Raw genomic sequence first — 20,854 nt, 5'->3', positions numbered from 1 at the left:
AGGCTCCCCACCGAGCAGAGAGCCCGATGTGGGGCTCGATCCCAGGACCCTGGGATCATGACCTGAGCCAAAGGCAGAGGCTTTAACCCACTGAGCTACCCAGGCGCCCCAACAAACAGTTATTTTTCACAATTCTAGAGGCTGCAAATCCAAGAGGAAGGCACTGGCAGATTCAGCGTCTTTTGAGAGCCCACTTCCTGGTACAGAAACGGCCATAATCTAGATATACCCTCACATGGAGGAAGGGGTGAAGGAGCGATCTGGGGTCTCCTTTATAAAGGTATTACTCCCCCTCATCAGGCTCCACCCTCATGATGTAATTATCTGCCAAAGGTCCTACTTCCTAATATCATCACATTGGGGGTTAGGATTTCAACATATGAATTCTGGTGGGATGTAAAAATTTAGTCCTTAACACTGGTCATGTTCTATTTTGTGACCCAGCTGCCAGTTACATGGCTATGTTCACTTCATAATTACTCACCAAGCTATTGATTTGCGTACTGTTCTGTATGTAGGTCATACTTCAAGAAGAATTTATTAAGAATTTTAAATGATACCATCATATAAAATTATTCCTCCTTTAAATGGGAAATGTATATGTGTATCTTAATTAATGTAATAAGCCACTCTCTGGGTAAATGTTCCCACCACAAAAAAGAAACCATAATTACAGAGCAGGATGGAAACTAAGGCTATACTGTGATCATACTGCAACATACAGATGTACCAAATCAACACTTTACTCATCTCAAACTTATATGATGTTATGTAATCAATCATATCTCAATTTAAAAATTTTAATAACATTGAACTCCAAATACTAAAAAAAAAAAAAAAAAAAGAAAGAAAGAAAGAAATGAAGCAGCCCTATGAGGTAATAAGTACTGTTATTATTTCATTTTATATAAATGAGGAAACTGAGATATATAGAAATAAAATTACTTGCTCAAGCTCCTACAAGCAGTAAGTGGTAAAGATATGACTGGAACCTGGGCAGTCTGGCACCAGAGCCCCATTAAGAACACATTCCTTGGGGCTCCTGGATGGCTCAGTGGGTTAAAGCCTCTGCCTTGGGCTCAGGTTATGATCCCAGGGTCCTGGAATCAAGCCCTGCATCAAGCTCTCTGCTCCTCAGGGAGCCTGCTTCTTCCCCTCTCTCTGCCTGCCTCTCTGCCTACTTGTGATCTCTCTCTCTGTCAAATAAATAAAATCTTTAAAAAAAAAAAAAAAAAGAAGAACACATTCCTTTTTGAACTAGTACTTAGGGCTTATGTGGAACATTTCTTCTTGGGTATTTAAAGAGCTTTGAAAAAACACGATACGTTAATTATATTGCAACCGAAAATAATAATATTTAAAGAAATAAAAGTTAAAAAATAAAGAGTGTTGAAACATGACTCTGAATTAGATCTAAACCAGAAGCATGGACACATCAGGAGCGTGACTTCGTGACTATCAATCATGCACTACTGGTTTCTGAAATCAGGCCTTCCGAGGCAACAAATTTGCTTTACTTTGTCCAAAAGAGTTCGGGTGACTATTGAGAATCCTGTCAACTGTCTTTTCCTTTTATCCATTTGTGTAAGATGTTTTATGTACTCCAGATGTCATTCGTACTCATTTTCTACACCTTTGGAATTCCAAGTTTTGAATTAGAAATAAAACCCAAGCATTTTTCAGAAAGACAAAAACTTAAGGATAACACTCTTCGGAGGGCTTTTCCATTAAGTGTGTTCAAATTCTTTACAGATTACCACAAACACCCTACTTCTACTTCTTAGTTTACATGGTTTTTTACTCCTTATGATTTACAGAATGCTAGTGCTTAGAATTTTATATGGTAAAAACAATGGAGATCAGATCTATTATACCACCAGAAGAACACACTCTCTTCCCTTTCTCTCATTTCTAGCCCAACTTGAAAATAAGAAAATTAAAAAAGACTTAATGTGAATTCTGTTTTATAAGGGAGCTATCTTGAAGATTCTTGTTTTAGACAGTTTGGCAGAGGAGCTCTGTTTCGCATATATTACAATCAAATAAGGAACACATTAGTGATAAAGGCATTTGTGTTAGGTCTCAGTGTGTATCAGCATTTGGGCTAAGAGTCAAGCAAATAAATATAAGTTTCAGCTCTATGGCTGATATTATGTGTATAAATATAGGTCAACCCATAATATTGTTCTTGAATGATAACATTTATAACATTTATTACTTGATCAATAGAATTGGTTCACACATATGATGAACAAGTAGTTGTTACTATCAGTTGATTCAAGTTTAACAAAAACGGGCCTTTTGCAATTTTGGGTTTCAGTTAATTCAACTGACTAATCCTTACATCTAACAAGAAAATCAATACCTCTGTAATAATTAGCTTAGGGTTTTGGGGATTCTCTACTTCTGGGCAGCTGAATGGGGTTCTACCTGAAATAATTACTGCTAGAACTACTACCAGTTTTCTTGCAAAATCAAGTCAATTCATCTATAGTATTTTTAAGTCTCTGTTCTCTGAAATCTGTTAAACAATGCCAGGATTGAAAATACCCATTACATTTCTATGCTTTTTTTCTGTCCAAATTTCAAGATTTGGAAAATTTACAGTGAGATGAGCTATGCATTCATTTTCCTGATATAGCATGAGAAAAATAAAATAACTCCCACATATCTTTCTCTATCCAAGATGACAGGCAATCTCAAAAAAGTTTAAATACTCTAAGCATTTGAAAATATTCCATAGGGTAAAATCAAATTTTTTTCAGAGACTGTTTTAAAAAAAAAAAAAAAAATGGCTCTGCAAGTGACTTTTCCTTCCCTTCCTGCATTTTACAAAATTAAAATTCCAGATCAGCGGCTAAGAAAAGACATTCCAAAGAAAATGCAGTGATTGTCCTGGTAGATTTACTCCCTCGATAGCTCTCTATTATTCTTAGCACCGAATTTCCGTAGACACTAAAACTTCAGTATTTTATCACAGTTGCCCTGTTCTCTGAATACTTTGTAGTTCATGCACTTTAAAGAGCTGTGTGTTACTTATATCCATGGTATTTAGAGATTTCAATTTATAGGACACTTTTTGGGAGGAAAAGGATTCTTTCCTTTAGTAAATAAGAAGAGGCACCTAGGTGGCTTAGCCGGTTTAGCATCTGCCTTTGGACCAGGTCATGGCCCCAGGGTCCTGGGATGGAGCCCCTATCAGGCTCCCTGTTCAGTGAGGAGTCTGTTTTTCCCTCTCTCTCTAGCCCCTTTCTCTCACTCCTGCTCTCTCTGTCTGTATTTCAAATAAATAAATAAAATCTTTTTAAAAAAGAAAATAAGAAGAAGAAAGGTTAAATAAATTAATGACTGGGAAGCCATTGATAAAATTCCTACTTAACCAATGAGAACAAGGTACTTATATAAACAGAAAACCAATTGCAAACACTTTCTTCATGGCTGGGTGACTTCAGATTTTGATGACTCTGCTCCTCCTGGAAAGCACTGGAGAACTGAAGATTAGCAGCAGATAATACCCTACCACTTATTTTGTGAATCAGAAGGACAAGAGTGAGCAAAAATGTAAGGTGAGCAACCACCTGAGTCATAATGAAAACAGACAAGTATACTACTAATATAAAACAAAATTTCATATATGTGAACCAAAAGACTACTGTTGGTACACTTATTAATGAGAAGCTTCCATATTAAGTTCAGACCACATTTCTTTAAAAAGAAATCTGGTCTCACTTTCATTTATGATTTTCCTAGTGATGGTTCACATTTCCCAGGTCTTCAGCTATATTAAGAACCCAAGAGAATGTCTCAGATACTCTAACAGTATCAAGATTCTCAAAGTCTAAAGTCAAATGGCGGTGGCACAGACACTACCTCACAGAACTGTAAAGGGAAATAAATGATATATATAATTCATTCATTCAAAACATGTTAGTCTTCTCCTTGTCGTAAATGTCCATCTAAGCCTTGTTGTCATAGACAAGTGAGTACCAGCAGTTGAAACAAAGCATATAGGTATTGAACTTGAAAAGAATTTACTGAAGCCCTACTATGTGCTAGCATGGGTGTGACAGCTATATTATAGGCTCATAAAGCAACATTCTATGCTAGCTAGCACATATTACACACGATAAAAATTAAAAAGCACATGGAAGAATGTGGGGTCATTACTTTCTAGTGGCATATAGTTTTGTAATCCTCTTAACTTTCTTCTGTCTCCAACTGTATGATAGCACTTGCAGCACGTTATGGATGGAGTCAGAGACTCGGTCCTCTAAGTCACATAAGGGCAGGACTAATCGCTTCAGTAAACATTATTCAAATAATGTTTCATGTCAACCAATGTTTCACTGTCTGGTGCACTCCCCCTTTTTTATTCCCTCCTGTCTCTCAGAACTTTGGAAGCACAGCATCTGAAATAAAATCTGGAGGCACCTACAAGCCTTTCACCTGAAATGGGTAAGCCATTGTATACTCCAAGCAGATGTAAAACAGGATTTGCATCTACGGCTGCCATGTAAAGGTGTTGGCTTATCACCACTGAGCAGGAAAAAGGCAGTTCTTGACCGGGAAAAATCAGCACCTTATGCAATCTCCCTACAAAGACAGAGATTACCTTAGGATCGGAGGTCAGCAGTTTGAAAGCTTGATACACTTGAGCTTCCTTTACGCCACCACCAAGATCCAAGAAGTTGGCTGGCTTCCCACCATTCAGGAAGATAATGTCACAAGTAGCCATGGCTAGTCCAGCACCGTTCACTAGGAAATGTAAATGGCACACAAGACAGGATGAATTTAGCAACACAAAAGGGCGCATGAACCATTTCCTTCCCTCATCACAACAAAGAGAGCCCTGTCTCTCCCAGGTCAATCTGTCCTGCCTGGAACCAGGTAAATTCATGGACTTTTAGAACAAATCAGGAAATGTGCACACGAAGCATAAACAAAACAAAAAAACCTGGGAATATGAAGACAGGTTTGTTGAGGAGCTAAATCAATCTGGGAAACAGATAAAAGGAGAAGGGTTTACATCATTAATTTGGGCTAGTAGAAGAGGGAGTTTTGGGTTCTAGAAAAAACAACAGAACTCAAGAGAACCAAGGAAGGCTGCAAGAAGTTGCTTGCGTCTGTGAATTTCCTTCTTTAAATATCCTCAAGAGACTGGAGTAAAAAATGGAATTTGTTGAATTTTTGGCTTGCTGAGAATATGATCTTTTGAATGTAGCATCCCTCTGGGGTTGAGCCACGGGGGTCCCCACTTCAATAGGGCTCCATACTTTTCTACACTCAGTGCAACCATGCGTATTATAGGTTAATGTGGATTAACTTAGAAAACAAATGAATAAATGATAGCATCAAAATAATAGTCTTATCCCTCTGTTCCTTCTCCAAATTAATAAAAGAAAAGTTCACTAGTAACCTGATCACTAAAACTAGAACTGAAATGTGCTTACTCGTAGGGGCTTTTTTTTTTTTTTAAAGAAAATAAAGAAAAAAAGAAGAAAATAAATAAAGAGTTTTAACACTGCAATTCTTATTTTCCAGAGCTGAGTTTTATTGACCAATTGTACTTCTTTAGCTTCTTATACTTAATTACATGAAATTATTTTCCTCAGGTTAGAAAGGGAAAAAAATAAAAAAGCAGACCTCCTGAACACAGCAGAAACTCTCAAGGTAAAATATACTTCACTTTTTCTGACCCTTGAATTCCCCAGACAAGCCTGTGAACTGTGACTAATTTAATGAAGTTCGGGTGACTACAACAAAAACGGTTTATATACGATCTTAAAACAATTTGAAATGTGTTAATCGTCGCTTTTGAGGCTGCTAACTTGGTCAAATCATGCGTACTCCCACAGAGGCTACAAAGAATCTGTATTTAATTTGTTCTAAACACACTATTATATCATTCTCCTTTCTAAATGCCTACAAATATTGAGAGCACATTAGCTTATCAAGATCAGAACAATGTGAGTGATCTGGTACATTACAGTTATTACTCCAATACAAAGCAAGAGCTTTTGGTTATCACTTGTAATTAGATGTCATTTTCTATTGTATGGCTCAGCAGACTACTGGATGAGGTCTGTTCAATTCTGAATATAATAATCCTGTTGGTTTAATGAGCTACAAATCTTTTTTATTTTAATTCCATTAAGATTAAGACCTCAGTTTCCAGTGCAATGAATTGGTTCCACCAGAAACATAGATGTGTATAAATCTTAGCTCTATAAGCTGTGGACAATAACAGAAATTGTATTGCCTCTATAGGCTCATTCTTATCTCAGCTGAATAAGCCATTTTCACAAATTTAGATGAGTATGATAAAATCAATTGTTTTATTAATAAACTGGATAATGGATTAAACATTTTATCATTTGGTTATTATAAAAGCTGAAACTACAGTATAATGATTCAAGTATATGTTCTCTTCTACTTCCTCTGAGAAATTTTATCTTAAAACCAAATTTCAAAAGACTTCCTAGCATATTAAATCTGATTGGAGCAGCAAGGATTTTGATTTTTATTAAGCAAAATTTAACTGAGATATTTTAAAATAGTATTTCTCAGCTGGGGTGATTTTGCTTACCGGAAGATATTTGCTAGTGCTTCATGGCATCTCTGGTTGTAACAATGGGGGGGGGGTGTCCCAGTGGCACATAAAGATCAGGGACACTGCCAAATATCTCACAATGTATAGGCCAGCCTTTCATTGTAAAGAGTTTTCCCACCCCAATTGTCAATAGCGTCAGACTTGAGAAACCCTGGTTTAAACCAGTGACCACCGGGCAAAATGAACATTGGGAAGAAACTCAGAAACTGTTTCCCAAGACTTTTGGGCTATAGAAACTCCTATTTCCACTGGCTACTGGGAAATACCATTTCAGGAAGGTTCAGAAATCTGGACTACTTAAAATTCTACAAAAATCCACAAATCATGCTTTTGATAGAACTACATTCTTACCAAAGCAGGCAATGTTCCCGTCCAGTCCTATATATTTTAGATCATATTTGGCAGCTTCGTTTTCAATGGGTTCATTCTCTGATTTGTCATCCATGGCAAATATGTCCTTTTGTCGGAATTCTGCATTGTCATCAAAGTTTATCTTTGCATCAAAACAGACAACTAAATAAGGGGGGAAAAAAGGCACAAACATGAGTATCTCTTAAGGTTATACAAATTAGTTCCCTAGGCTGGCAGGCAGAGAAGAAAGAAAAATAAGATTCTGTCATTTTTCTCTCAGGAGAGGGACAGGAGAAGCTGTTACAGCTTTCTTGATTTTAAGCTTCAGGGCTACAAGGACAAATATGGTGGCATAGACCCTGTTCTCATTACATTCTAAAAAAGAGCACAGTAATCTATACCTGTTGGTCTCTGTTTAATAAAATAATAATATAAGTTGTGGTCACCCATGAAAAGTTATAGGTTGTCAAAAAAATAAATAAAAGCTATAGACTGCCACATCTACATACAGCTTTGATTTGCCATTTTTATTACATTTCTTACTTTTAGTATGTAACCACTAATCATCGCTTTTACCTTTTGTGCAAAGAGAAACTAAATAATAATGCTTAAATCCACTGTCCTCCTTTGTCCTTCTGATGCTACAAAGAGAAATTTCTATTTAATCAGTATCCTCGCTAATATTTCTGTAAGATTCAATGCAAAGAACACCAGGTTAGAATCAAAAGTTTTTTATTTGATCCTTAACTAACTCTGTAACTTGATAAAAAAATAATAATAATAACCTACTTCCTCTTTGGGTCTCAGTTTTCTTATTTAGAAAATGGAAAAAAACAATCCCTAAACTGATGGATATACTTAACTTTGGGGTCAGCTCAAACTAGGACCGTCAACCTGATGTGTGCACGATATGACTCTTTTGATCCAAGTTATAGAACACTAAGAGACAGACAGATGAGACATGGTAGAAGGTGGCCAGGCATTACCTGGCACTCCTGTCTCTAGTCTCTGGTGCAGGTAGAAATCTCCCACTCTCTCAATGGCCAAGAGCACTGGACACAGTTGAAAATAACCAAGTGATACAGATGCACTGAAGGGAGAGCGTTTTCTTTGGTTTACAAGATACCTCCTATATGAACTGCCAGGGAGAGACTGCAGTGAGGAGGGGTGATATGCAGGTTTCTGGGATCTGACCCTGTTTATTATATCTCTTTGGGGATTAGTTGTCCACAATGACATTCCATTCTAACCTTCTCTTACTCTACTTCGGATATTGATAGACAGGGATCTTTGACTTAGACTTTAGAGAAATGACCCATTCTCCTCCTGCATGGCTGAAAGGCACCTTCTTCTTTGAAGAGAAGCAACTTGGAATGATTCATTCAAGAGCAATGACCATGGTCTGTTAATCCCATTTGCTTACAGTGACGAGAAAATACTGTCACATTACAACATCCTAGAATTACACACCCTTTCTAGAGATTTTATACAAGGGACTCTCTACCACAAAAATGAAGCACTTTGGTACAAATCTATGCAGAACTGGCATTTTAACATCTAAGAATACTTAGCATAAATAAAAACCCAAACCACAAATTATTTAAAGTAGCACTGACTGGCAAGAGAGGATCTTATATAGAAGTTAATGTCTGCCAGAGTCCTTAGTCTTGCCACAAAATGTCCAACCGCTTTACCCACACACTGTGAACACACGGAGCAAATGAGTAATTACTGTCCAGAATACTGCAATCTTAATGATGGAATCCTACAATTACCAAAGGAATTGGCCAACGTTTTCTGCTTGCTACAGTGGCATTTTGTCAGCAGTTAATGACTGGTATAATAATCAATAGGAAAGCAACTTCATTCTTGGCTTTCCACTAGGCTTATAAATAAATTTTAATTAATTTATTAGTAATTATAGCTCGTCCGTTACTCACTGGCAAGACTACTTGTCACCGACACCTTCAAGATGGGCAAAGGCTATCAAATTGACTTCCTGACTGAAGAGTTTCAAATAAAAGAATTCTTGGTCAAGATCAATAAACTAGTAAATCAAAATAGGTCAAGGCTGATCTTTGCCCCTTACACAAACTACAGTTCCAAGCTGCTTGAGAGAACATAATTAATGGATATGCATGCGAAGATCAGGAGGCAGCCTCACCTACCCTCTGCAAAGCCAGATTTACAAAAGACGCTTTTTCCTGCAGTATGATGTATATGCCGAGGACAGAAATGAGTGCACTATTTGGGGGAAACCTGAGAATTAAATCAGAGCTTAAAGATGGTAATATAAATATATAATTTATATTTTATAAATATAATTTTTAATAAATTTTATAAAAATTTTATAAATTTTTAATAATTTTTTTGTAAATTTAATAAATTTTTATAAATATAAAAGGGGTGCCTACAGGTGGAAATCAAGATGCACCTACAGGTATTAGACTTGTGGGATAAATGACCTCTCTGCTATGGCCCCTTGCCCATTGTTCCCTCTTTGTAAAGAAAACTAAATAGCCTAACAAGGCCAGTGTATGTTATATCCTAGTGCTTTGGGAAGTAACAGACACTATGTATGTAGGAAGCGAGGGGACTCAGGAATTAAGAAGAGTGACCCAAAACTGAATTGTCACCCTCAAAGCCTTAATCGTTTTCTGCAGGTGGAACCCAGGGAGCGTAGAACTCCTTAAGGAGGTACAGGGACTGCTTCAGAGGCATATTTGTTACACCTGCTCAATATTTTCAAAAGAGCCCCAAACATACAAAGTGCTTTCCTGCCTCAGTATCTCAGTGTATAACGCGGTATCACCCGGATGTTTCCCCTTGTCACCACTTAGTGAACTCTGGCATCAAACACACCTGGGTATGAACGACAATTCGGACGCTTTAGAGTCAGGTAGCTGTCGTCACCTCTCTTAAACCCAGCGGCCTGGTCTATAAAATGAAAGCCAGAGTATTTTCTAGTGCGTGGTGTTTGTGTGCAAAGCTGGGACTGCGTGCAGAGCCCTCGGCAGCACAGACAATGGCCATTATACTCAGCTTCCTAATGCTGCAGCCCAGGCCATAGCCTTGTCCTATACTACAAATGACCTGTCTTTGGTCCCATTCCCTTATAATCCTAGACTTCTGTTTACAGTGAATCTAAACTAATGCCTCCTGGAGTTTACAGATGTACAGATTACCTGTGATTTTCAGTGAAATGCCATGTTCAGAATATGTAAGAATTTCCCATGGGAAGGACTTTTAGGGTTAGCATTTCAGGCAGTGTGACTAGTCAAGAAGGAAATTTTAGCCTAAAGGTTGAGGGTGAAAGAGATGCCTTTGATGACCCTCAAATCACACCACACCTTTCCATAAGGCCCCAGGTGGCTAAAGATTGGTACAAAATAGCCCCAAGTGAAAATCTCAGTCCGGTTGTGGCAAAGGATAGTCCTTGGGACAGCTTGCTATCTATTCTCCTAAATAGGGTTGGACTGGAATACAACTACGTCCATTCGTTTACATATTTCTATGGCTGCTGTCCCAAGGCAACAGCAGAGATGACTCATAACTGAGAGTCTATGGTCCTTTACAGAAAAAAGACAGCCAATTCCCACTAAGTCACACTTCTCATGTTGTAATAGTCACAGGTATCATACTTATTACAGCGAAAGAGAAACTTAGGAAAGTGTATCTAATGGCATGAAAATAAAAGAGCATAAGGGACGAAATAAACAAAAAGTTGCAGCTTGCACAAAAGGAGTGGATTAATCCTTGAATCTTGATTCACTCTTATATGCTTATTCCCCCCTGTAAGACCTGTCCAAGTACACTTTTAGAATGAGGGTGTTAAAAATGGATTGATGGCTATGTCAACAGTGGAGCAATAAAATAAACTTGCTTGCTCAAACCTTAGCTTTTTCATTTATTAAAACAACAAACTACACGAAAATGTATTTTTCAAGGTACCGAACTTGGTTCAGACATAAGATATTCAATGTCACATTAATGAAACCTCAATTCTATAGAAAATTCATCTTAAACAAAGGCCATTCTGTGTACAAATTGGGTGAAAAAAACATGCCTATTAATATTTATAAAACAATTTTCACCATCAAAAGCACATTGTTACATGCTTGATAGATTATACAAATGAATTTTCCTTCTGAACAAATATCAAAGACAGCTGCGGTACTTATATTCATCAGGAGTTTTGTTTTTTTGTTTCGTGGTGTGGGATTCTGTGAGCTGCTAATTCACCAACCTAGATGAAGAACCTGCCTGGCAGTTAGCAGCCTCTGACCCTAGAGTTTTAACAGAAGAATGTGCTACAGAATTAAACAAAAGAAAAATACATTTCAGAGCGGAGACTCACACATAAAAGAAACATAAAAACAGCAGGAAATAAGATTGTCATAATTAGTTTGAAAAATAATCTGTCTTCAAGCAATGTACTGCACTTGATTTGTGATAAATAACCATAATATGCTATTGAAATGCACCTTGCCGTGATGGCCTTAAAATGCTGATACTTTCAAATTAGTCCCCTTTCCATTAAATATTGATGTTCCAAGAGTTGTATACTTTTTAGAACTTTTTTTGAGTTGCTGCAAAATAGAAAATAGATGTGAGGCGGGAGGGGGATTCGGGTGAAGGTAGAGAACTGAAAATGTTCTTGAAAATAGAGTCTTGTGTATAAAGAGAGAAACAGAGAGAAACACCCACCAACAACATGGGCACTTGCTAACACGAAGCAACAGGGTGGCTATTTAGGGAAATTAATCTGAAGCAAGAGGGATCTGATGTGCGAGTTAACTTTGGATCACTCAGCCTTAGTTCTCATGGAGTCTTGGCCAGGTAGTCACTGTTTTAAATTGAGTTTCATTCCAATAGCTTGGTGAATGGATTTGGGCTGAGCAGGAATTCTTAATCTTGGGACTATTGGTAGGTTAGGTGAGATCGTTGTCTACTGGGGGTAGGAGTGTGCTGTGTACTGTAGGATATTTAGCAACATCCCTGGCCTCCACCCACAAGAGGCAAGTAGCATCCTGCACACCCAGTTGTGATAAACAAAAATGGATATTAGCAAAACTCAGTGTGGGGATCACATGCAATCACTGTGTTGTATACCTGAAACTAATATAATGCTATAGGTCAGTTATACCTCAATACAAACAAACAAACAAACAAACAAACAAAAATGTCTGTAGACATGGCCAAACATCCCCTGAGGGGACGATGTCTACCCTCCTCATTGAGAAACACTATTTTAGAGACACCAAGTCTGGCTGAAAGTGGGAAGAAATGGAATAGAGCATAAAATCTCACAGCGGCTTGTAAAACAAATGAATGAAAAGATAGGTAGATAAATAATGATAAAGAAAACCCTGTTTTTTTGTTTTTTTTTTGAAAACCCTGCTTTAATTAAAGGTTTTTTTTAAGTAATCTCTGCACCCCATGTGGGACTCAAAACTCATGAACCTGACTGAGATCAAGAGTCGCATGCTCTTCCGACTGAGCTAGGCAGGCACCCCAAGAAAACCTTGCTTCTAACTTGGTCACATGTTTTTGTTTTTAAGATTTTATTTATTTGACAGAGAGAGAGAGATTGAGCACAAGCAAGGGGAGTGGGAGAGGGAGAAGCCGGCTCCCTGCTGAGCAGGGAGAACTCGGCCACACATTTAATGAATTCTGGCAACACAACTGGACAAGTAAGGAAAAGAGTTAATTTCTCTTTGACTATTTAATTAACAGCTTATTTTCATTTCAATAAAATGTAGACCATTCTGGTAGACATGTGACTCTATCCCTGATTCCATTGAGAAACTGTCTTCTCTTATACATGTGATTCCAGCTCAGTGGCTGGCCTAAATACAAATATGGGATCCAAGTAGGGCCAATCAGAATTATTTGAAGAGATTGCTGCGTGGTTGCCGGAAGAGAATGATGAAAAATGGGAGCCATCTTAGCTGTCCCTCCAGAGAGCCTGGCCGACAAAAAAGAAGTAATTCAGAGGCAATCGGGCTAGAAGATCAGGGCTTCATGCCTTCAACCAGCCCACTCCCTGTTACATGAGGAAAGTAAGTATCCTTACCTGACCTGGAAGCTTCTTAACAAAAACTAGACTGATGTTGGGTTTTTGTCACTAACAACCATTATAATTCTAATAGTTACTAAACTACATACAGTCAATAGTGCCAAATTATATTCTTTGAATCAAATTATTAATCACATTGTTAAAAATAATTCTGGGACTGCATTTGTTTCGCCATATTAAAAATTTCCCATAGGTGACCAAGCAGCATAGACGTTATCAAGATCATTGTTTTTCATCCAACTGAGTATTATCTGTTGTGCAACTATACGACCAGTCACGTGGATTTTTTTAAAAAAATATTCCTCATTAACCAATGGAAGACAGAAGAAACTCTCTTAAAAAGAAGCTTTGCAATAGAGAAGTTTAAAGTAAAAATGTTTATTTTTTTTTAAAGATTTTATTTATTTATTTGACAGACAGAGATCACAAGTAGGCAGAGAGGCAGGCAGAGAGAGAGGAAGGCAAGCAGGCTCCCACTGAACAGACAGCCCGTTGCAGGGCTCAATCCCAGGACCCTGGGATCATGACCTGAGCCGAAGGCAGAGGCTTAACCCATTGAGTCACCCAGGCGCCCCCATAAAGTAAAAAAATGTTTAGTGTGATGCCAAGCTCCTTAAACTTCTAAATTAAGTCCTTATTAAATCAAATTTTAATGTGAAATGTTCTATGTTCTACTCTTACTGATCTAAATGGAAAAAAATTAAATATTCACATTATAAATATTAAGATTATTAATACTGTTAGGATATAAATGACTTTTTTTACAACTTCTAAATAAAGAATTGCTTTAGGGGATTGTGACAATGATGAAGATCAATTTATACATTTGGTCATTAATCACCGTTTCCTAATTGGGTTTAATTTGACTACTGCTCATTAGAGTTATAAACCAACACACTCATTTAATTGTGATTATAATTCAATAGCTGAACTTTTATGGTACAATGAACAAATTAATAGCTAAAGATAATTTTGCTCTTAAAAATATCACATAAGACTTATGCTTTAATGAACCAAATACACAGAATGTATTTTATGATGATTCCTTCAAAAAAGCTCAAGAATTTTCCTTTCTTTTGATAATTAAAAAGAAAACTTCTGATTTCATGAGGTTTCACAAATACATTCTAGGAAAAGTTTCTTGCACCGTTATTGCCTGCATCAGACTACTGTCTGTGACTGACAATTTACCAAAGGTTTAAATGAAAGTAGTTTTACAGCCTGACTTTTAACCAATTCTTTGGCTGAATTTCCTTTTTAGATACGAAATAATCAGGTCACTTGTGAATACTAGCTTGAAAAGCAAACCATGACTTTGAAGCACTTATACTCAACTTCCCTCCCTTTTGTTTCTTGGATTTAATTAACAGCCACTCGATGCAGCATGAATTCTGACTAATTTCTACTTAGCTGGAAACTACGTATAGGTCACGCTGATAAAAATAAATTACTAGTTTAAGAGAAAAAAGGTAAAATAGCAGTCTTGCATATAAAAATCAACACACACTGTACTGAGAGAGACACAGGTTCAAATCCCAGCTCCAGTAATGGGATGCCTATGGAAGAGTCACATTAATTTTTAATCCTCTATAAAATGGAGACAATAACTCCACACTTTTTGGGATTGCTACAAGTAATAAGAAAGAATATATATAAAAGCTTATCACAGTATGTGTCATATGAATTCAAAACAGTTTTCTTCCACTTCACTTCTTCTCTATATAAAGTACTAATGATTTTATAGTCAAACAGAATTTTTAAAAATATTTATGAATAAAAGGTAGTTTGCTTATAAATAACCTACCACAGATATTTATCTGGTGGTCACGTGTGCAAACCATGAAATATATTATTTTCAATGGCTTCCTAAACATTACTATTCGTCGGTCCTAACCTAAAATTTAAAAAAAATAACAAAAAACAAAAAATAGACAAATAGATTGAAATCCATACCTTTTCTGGAATACTCCCCTTTTTTAGAGCTATCATCTAGTTTAAATTTAAAAAATTAATTTTTCAATTTTTTAAATTTATTCATTTGAGAGAGCGCATGCGAGGGAGCAAGAGTACCAGCAGGGAGAAGGGGAAGCAGACTCCCCAATGAGTAAGGAGCCTCACATGGGGCTTGATCCCAGGCCCCTGAGATCAAGACCTGAGCTGAAGGCAGATGCTTAACGAACTGAGCCACCTAGTTGCCCCTAATTTAACTGTTTTTACATGAAAATGGAGAATTTATTAGACAAATACAAGGGCCTCCATCAGAAATGCCACAAGACTCATGGAAGAAGACCAGGACTGTCTTTCATTCGTTCCAGTGCAATTGGTGACGATTATAATTTTAAGCAAAGCCTTAATTTTTGTATGGAGTTTTAATTTTTTTTTGTTTTTACTTTCAATGTCCATTATCTTATTTGATTTTCAGAAGGAGAAGAAATAATAATATAATCATAGCTAATGCTTTTGTACCTCTTACCATCTGCCAAGCCTTGTTGTAGGAACATTAATTATTCTCACAACAATCTTCTAAGGTAGGTACTCTTATTATTGTCCCCATTGTGTACTTCCAGTACAGCTAACATACAGTGTTATTTTAGTTTCAGGTGTACAAAACAATCAGGTGAGTTCTATGCATTACTCAGTGCTCATTACAGTGAGCAGACTCTCAATCCCCTTCACCTATTTCAGGTATCACTACCCTCACACACACATACACTGACCTCCCCTCTGGCAACCACCAGTTTGTCCTCTGTATTTAAGTGTCTATTTTGTTTGTCCCCTTTTTTGTTGTTATTTGTTTTCTATCTTAATTTCCACAATGAGTGATATCATATCATACGGTATTTGTCTTAGTCTACCTTATTTTACGTAGTATGATACACTCTAGATGCATTCATGTTGCTGCAAATGGTAAGATTTCATTTTTATGACTGAGTCATATTTCACTGTGTGTGTGTGTGTGTGTGTGTGTGTGTGTGTGTGTGTACAGACCACTTCTTTATCCACTCATTTATAGATGGGTACATGGGTTGCTTCCATATATCTTGATTATCATGAATAATACAGCAATGAATGTAAGGGTGCACATATATTTTTGAATTAGTGCTTTCATTCTCTTTGGGTAAATAAATATCCAGCTATGGAATTCCTGGGTCATATGCTAATTCTATTTTTAATTTTTTGAATAACCTCCATTGTTTTCCATAAGCTGGTTGTACCAGCTTATGCTCCCACCAACAGTGCACAGGGGGTTTTTCCACATCCTTACAAACATTTGTTTCTCATGTTTTTTATTTTAGCCATTCTGACAAGTATGAAGTGGTATCTCCTTGGGGTTTTGATTTGTTTCCCTGATGAAGATATGTTTAACATATTTCCATGTGCCTGTTGGCCATCTGTATGTCTTCTTTGGAAAAATGTCTATTCATGTCTTCTGCCCACTATTAATTGGTGTTGAGCTGTATAAGTACTTTATATATTTTGGATATTACCCCCTCATCAGATATACCATTTATAAATATCTTCTCCCATTCATTGGTTGTCTTTTTGTTTGGTTGATGGTTTCCCTTGCTGTATAAAAGCTTTTTATTTTGATATAGTCCCAATAGTTTATTTTAGCTTTTGTTTCCCTTGCTTCGAGACATATCTAGAAAAATGTTGCTACAGCCAATGTCAGAGAAATGACTTCATAGGCTCTTTTTTAGGATTTTTATGATTTCAGATATCACATTTAGATTTTTAATCCATTTCAAGCTTATTTTGGTATAAGGTGTAAGACTGTGGTCCAGTTTCATTCTTTTGCATAGAAGTTGTCTGGTTTTCCCAACATCATTTGTTGAAGAAACTGTCTTCCCATTGCATTTTCTTACCTCCTTTGTCATAAATTGACTGTATAATCATGGGTTTCTGTTCCATCGATCTGTGTATTTATTTTTGTGTAAGTGCCATATTGTTTTGTTTACTATAGCTTTGGGTTATATCTGGAAATCTGGGATTGTGATTACTTCCAGTTTTGTTCTTTTTCAAGATTGCTTTGACTATTTAAGGACTTTTGTTTCTCCATACAAATTTTAGGAATATTTGTTATAGTTCTGTGAAAAATGCTGTTGGTATTTTAATAGGAATTGCATTATATCTGTAGATTGTTTTGGGTATATGGACATTTTAACAATATTTGTTATCCCAATTCATGAACATGGAATGAATATCTTTTTCCATTTATCTGTATCATCTTCAACTTCTTTCAACAATGTTTTGTAGGTTTTTTTGAGTACAGGACCTTTTACCTTGTTGGTTAAATCATTCTTAAGTATTTTACTATTTGGTGCAATTATAAATGAAATTATTTTCTTAATTTCTCTTTTTGCCATTTCATTATCAGTGTATAGGAATGCAATGGAGTTCTCTATATTGATTTCATGTCCTGCTACTTTACTGAATTCCTTTATCAGTTCTAGCAGTTTTTTGATGGAGTCGTATTTGGGTTTTCTATGTGTAGCATCATGTCATCTGCAAATAGTGAAAGTTTTGCTTCTTCCCTTCCAATCTGGATTTCCTTTATTTTTGCCTCATTGCTGTGGCTAGGACTTCCAGTACTCTGTTGAATAAAACTGGTGAGAGGACATCCTTGTCTTGTTCCTGATCTTAGAGGTAAAGCTCTCAATCTTCCACCACTGAGTATGCTATTAGCTATGGGTTTCTCAGAGATGATCTTATTATGTTGAGATATGTTCCCTTTAAACCTAGTTTGTTGAAGGTTTTTATCATAAATGGATGTTGTACTTTGTCAAATACTTTTTTTGCATCTATTGAAATGATCTTAAGGTTTCTATCCTTTCTCTTATTGATGTGATGTATCATACTACTTAATTTACAAATATTGAACTACTCTTCTGTCCCAGGAATAAATCCCACCTGATCATGGAGAATGATTTTTTTAATATATTATTGAATTTGATTTTCTGGTATTTTATTGAGGATTTTTGCATCTATGTTCATCAGCGATATTAGCCTGTAATTTGTTTTTTTTTGGTGGTATCTTCATCATAATTTTTTGTGTCAAGGTAGTGTTGGGCCTCATAGAATAAATTTGGAAACCTTCCTTCCCTTTCTAACTTTTGGAATAGTTTGAGACAAATAGGTATTAACTATTATTTAAAGGTTTGATAGGATTCACCTGGGAAGCCCTCTGGTCCTAAACATTTTTTTGTTGGGTGTTCTTCCTGGATTACCTGAGAAGAGGACCTATATCTTATTAATGTCAGGGACTGGTCTGTTTTGTGCCTGACATTGAATGTATACACAAACACCAGTCACTTCACTCTAAAAGACAGTTATCATTTTTACCACTCTTTTGGATTAAAAACAAAACAAAAACCAAACTCTAAGGCTTCGCCCAGCTCTGAGGCCAGGATACAGCAGGTCCAGAATTTGAACTCAGTCCGCTTTGTAAAGCACCATACTGTGCCCTCTTTGGCCTGCAACTTGGTTGTACTTGCACAGAGCAGATCACCCAATTTACCCAATGGTAAATTTGTATTTACTGATGGCCCACAACATGCTAGACAGTATACAAAACACTGGGGGTGAATTTGCTAAAAAAGATAAGGTCCATGCAACTTCCATTCCATGTATCCGAGTCCTAACCACCTGATACCCCACCCTCTACCACCAAACACACATAGATTCACAAGCTTTTACTATCAAAATAATAGGAACTTATCAAATACCAGCTTTCAAGCATTTCCAGCTCCCTAGAAGCAGGTGCATTCATTACACTCCAATGCAGAGACTTCTGTTGCTACCCAGGATTTTACCACAGTATAAGCAAGAAAGGCCCTGGAAAAACAAGGGAGTGTCGGTGGATGGATGTTTCTAAATAAAATAAGAAGGCGCTTCCCCTGAGGCCTGGCATGGCGACGCAAACCAACTCCAGGGCTGACGTGTTTAACCGCAGGACGGGAGTGTCTGAGACCACGACCGAAAGTAAATTAATGAAATGAATGCAAAGCTGCTGCTACAGTCTTTTGTCCAATTTAATTAATAGTTTGCATAAATAATCACATTCATTTGTTACTGTTGTTCTTGCTGGTGGTTTTTTTGTTTGTTTTTTTCTTTTTCTTTTTTTGGTTACCTTGTCCTTCTGGGGTTTCACCAAAGGGATTCACTTCCACTTGAGTTGCATCAATTTTCAGGAAGAGATTGTACAGCTTCTTAATTTGATCTGCAGCCTAAATGGGATCAAGTACAACAAAATTACACCAAAGCAGTAAAAGAACATTTATTTTGCTGGATTAATGAAACCTTAAAAATAGCAAGTCATGTCTTTACGTTCAGGTAGGTTTTTTGAAGGGAAAAAGAGAAAAGCACAATTATTTTAATTTCCACTGCTATTCATTAGAAGGAACTGCTCAACTTTCCTCCAGACACCAGGAAAGACCATTATCAGGAAAACAAAAATATTTTCAGTCTGGTCTAAAAACGTTAATCTTTTTGTAAATCATCATGTCCCTGTTAGCTGAGCTACACTGCAGTATGAGCCACAATCATTAATACAAACAAGCTCCATTTAAGTAAAAGGTAAACACAATTGGGAGAGTTTATAATGACCATGTTTTCCTTATTATGCTAGAATAAAATAGTTATTACATTCATCAGTCCAAACCTATAATCTGGAAACGACAATTATGGAGTATCTAATGGAAACTGTGGCAAGCCAGGAAGATGAAAGTCCTACACGGTAGAGTTAGGGAACGGCACAGTTCAAACTAAACAGTTTGTCCTGAAGGCATAAACCATAAAGAACAATATCCAGAGTCTCCCTGATGTTATGCCCTGACTTCATTTTTCCTGCTGCTTGAAATTCACTCACTCATTCATTCTTTTCAACCAACTTTTACGAATGGCATCTGTCACAGCGTGCTGGCATTGTGTGAAGTGGGGCAAGGGGAAGTCATCATGAATGGGGGCTTGATAGGGCCCTGGAAGACTCACACCTAGACAGAACTCAGCCTGTGCTGTAACTCAGTACTGCTATGCGTCCATGGCTTGGTGCTGGGCATGAGTTTCATTCTCGGCTCCACCTTCTGGTCTAGCCATCATTCTCCCTTGGCAATATTTTCGCTCATTGTTCCAGCTCTGCGTCTTTGCCCTCAGATCCATTTCCGGCTTTTCCCCCTCCCTACTCTGGGTATCTGGGGAGCTGACACTTGTAGACTGCGTTTCCAAGGCTTCTGGGCTGGATGGCTTCCAGCTCAGTTCAGCCAACTGGAAGCAGTGGTAGGAGATGAGAGGTGGGAGAAAGGGAAAAGCTAGGGTCCCCTCTCTTTCTGTCTTGCAGAAGCATCCTCTCCTCTGGCTTTAGCAACCACCAGAGACCCACCAAAGGTTCTACCTTCTGGATCCCATGGTGCAGTAACCACTGTCTCACTTCGCTTTGCCAGCATGCAGGGAGCAACAAATTTCTTGTTACACTTTCGTTCTACCTTACCTCTCGGTCCACCCCCAAATTTCTCAACCCTGAAATTTCGTACCATCTAACCATCCCTAGATGGTTACCATTCGTACCATCCCTAGAACAAAGTCCCACTGTGGTGAACGCTAAGAGAGCTTTCTTTGTTCCAGTATTGACTGAAGAACTCCTGGAAATGAAATTCATGTTGTCTTCACTTATTTTATGTATATTTATAAACTTTCCTAAATCCTAGTTTGAATCCAGGTCTCTACACATAGAGAAACATACAAAATGGGTAAGATTGAATAGTTTTTTAATATTGATTTTTTCTGCCTAGATAATGTATGTCCATGATATAAACTTC

General features: G+C 37.1%; 1 protein-coding gene across 2 annotated transcripts in view; it reads right to left on the bottom strand.

Annotated features, from left to right (window-relative positions):
* The window catches only part of SUCLG2 (succinate-CoA ligase GDP-forming subunit beta), a 184,428-nt gene that overhangs the window by 99,397 nt on the left and 64,177 nt on the right, over positions 1–20,854 (bottom strand). For both annotated transcript variants that reach the window (XM_082691378.1, XM_082691379.1), the window contains exons 6-8: positions 19,171–19,267; positions 6,962–7,123; positions 4,613–4,755 (exon numbers count right to left, since the gene is read on the bottom strand). In XM_082691378.1, coding sequence (XP_082547504.1) covers positions 4,613–4,755; positions 6,962–7,123; positions 19,171–19,267 — 402 coding nt within the window. The remainder of the gene's footprint in view (positions 1–4,612; positions 4,756–6,961; positions 7,124–19,170; positions 19,268–20,854) is intronic.

Source organism: Mustela nivalis (genome assembly GCF_964662115.1).
Source record: "Mustela nivalis genome assembly, chromosome: 1".
NCBI lineage: Eukaryota > Metazoa > Chordata > Mammalia > Carnivora > Mustelidae > Mustela > Mustela nivalis.
The sequence above is the reverse complement of the archived record's forward strand: the minus strand, read 5'-3'. Positions and strand labels throughout refer to the sequence as shown.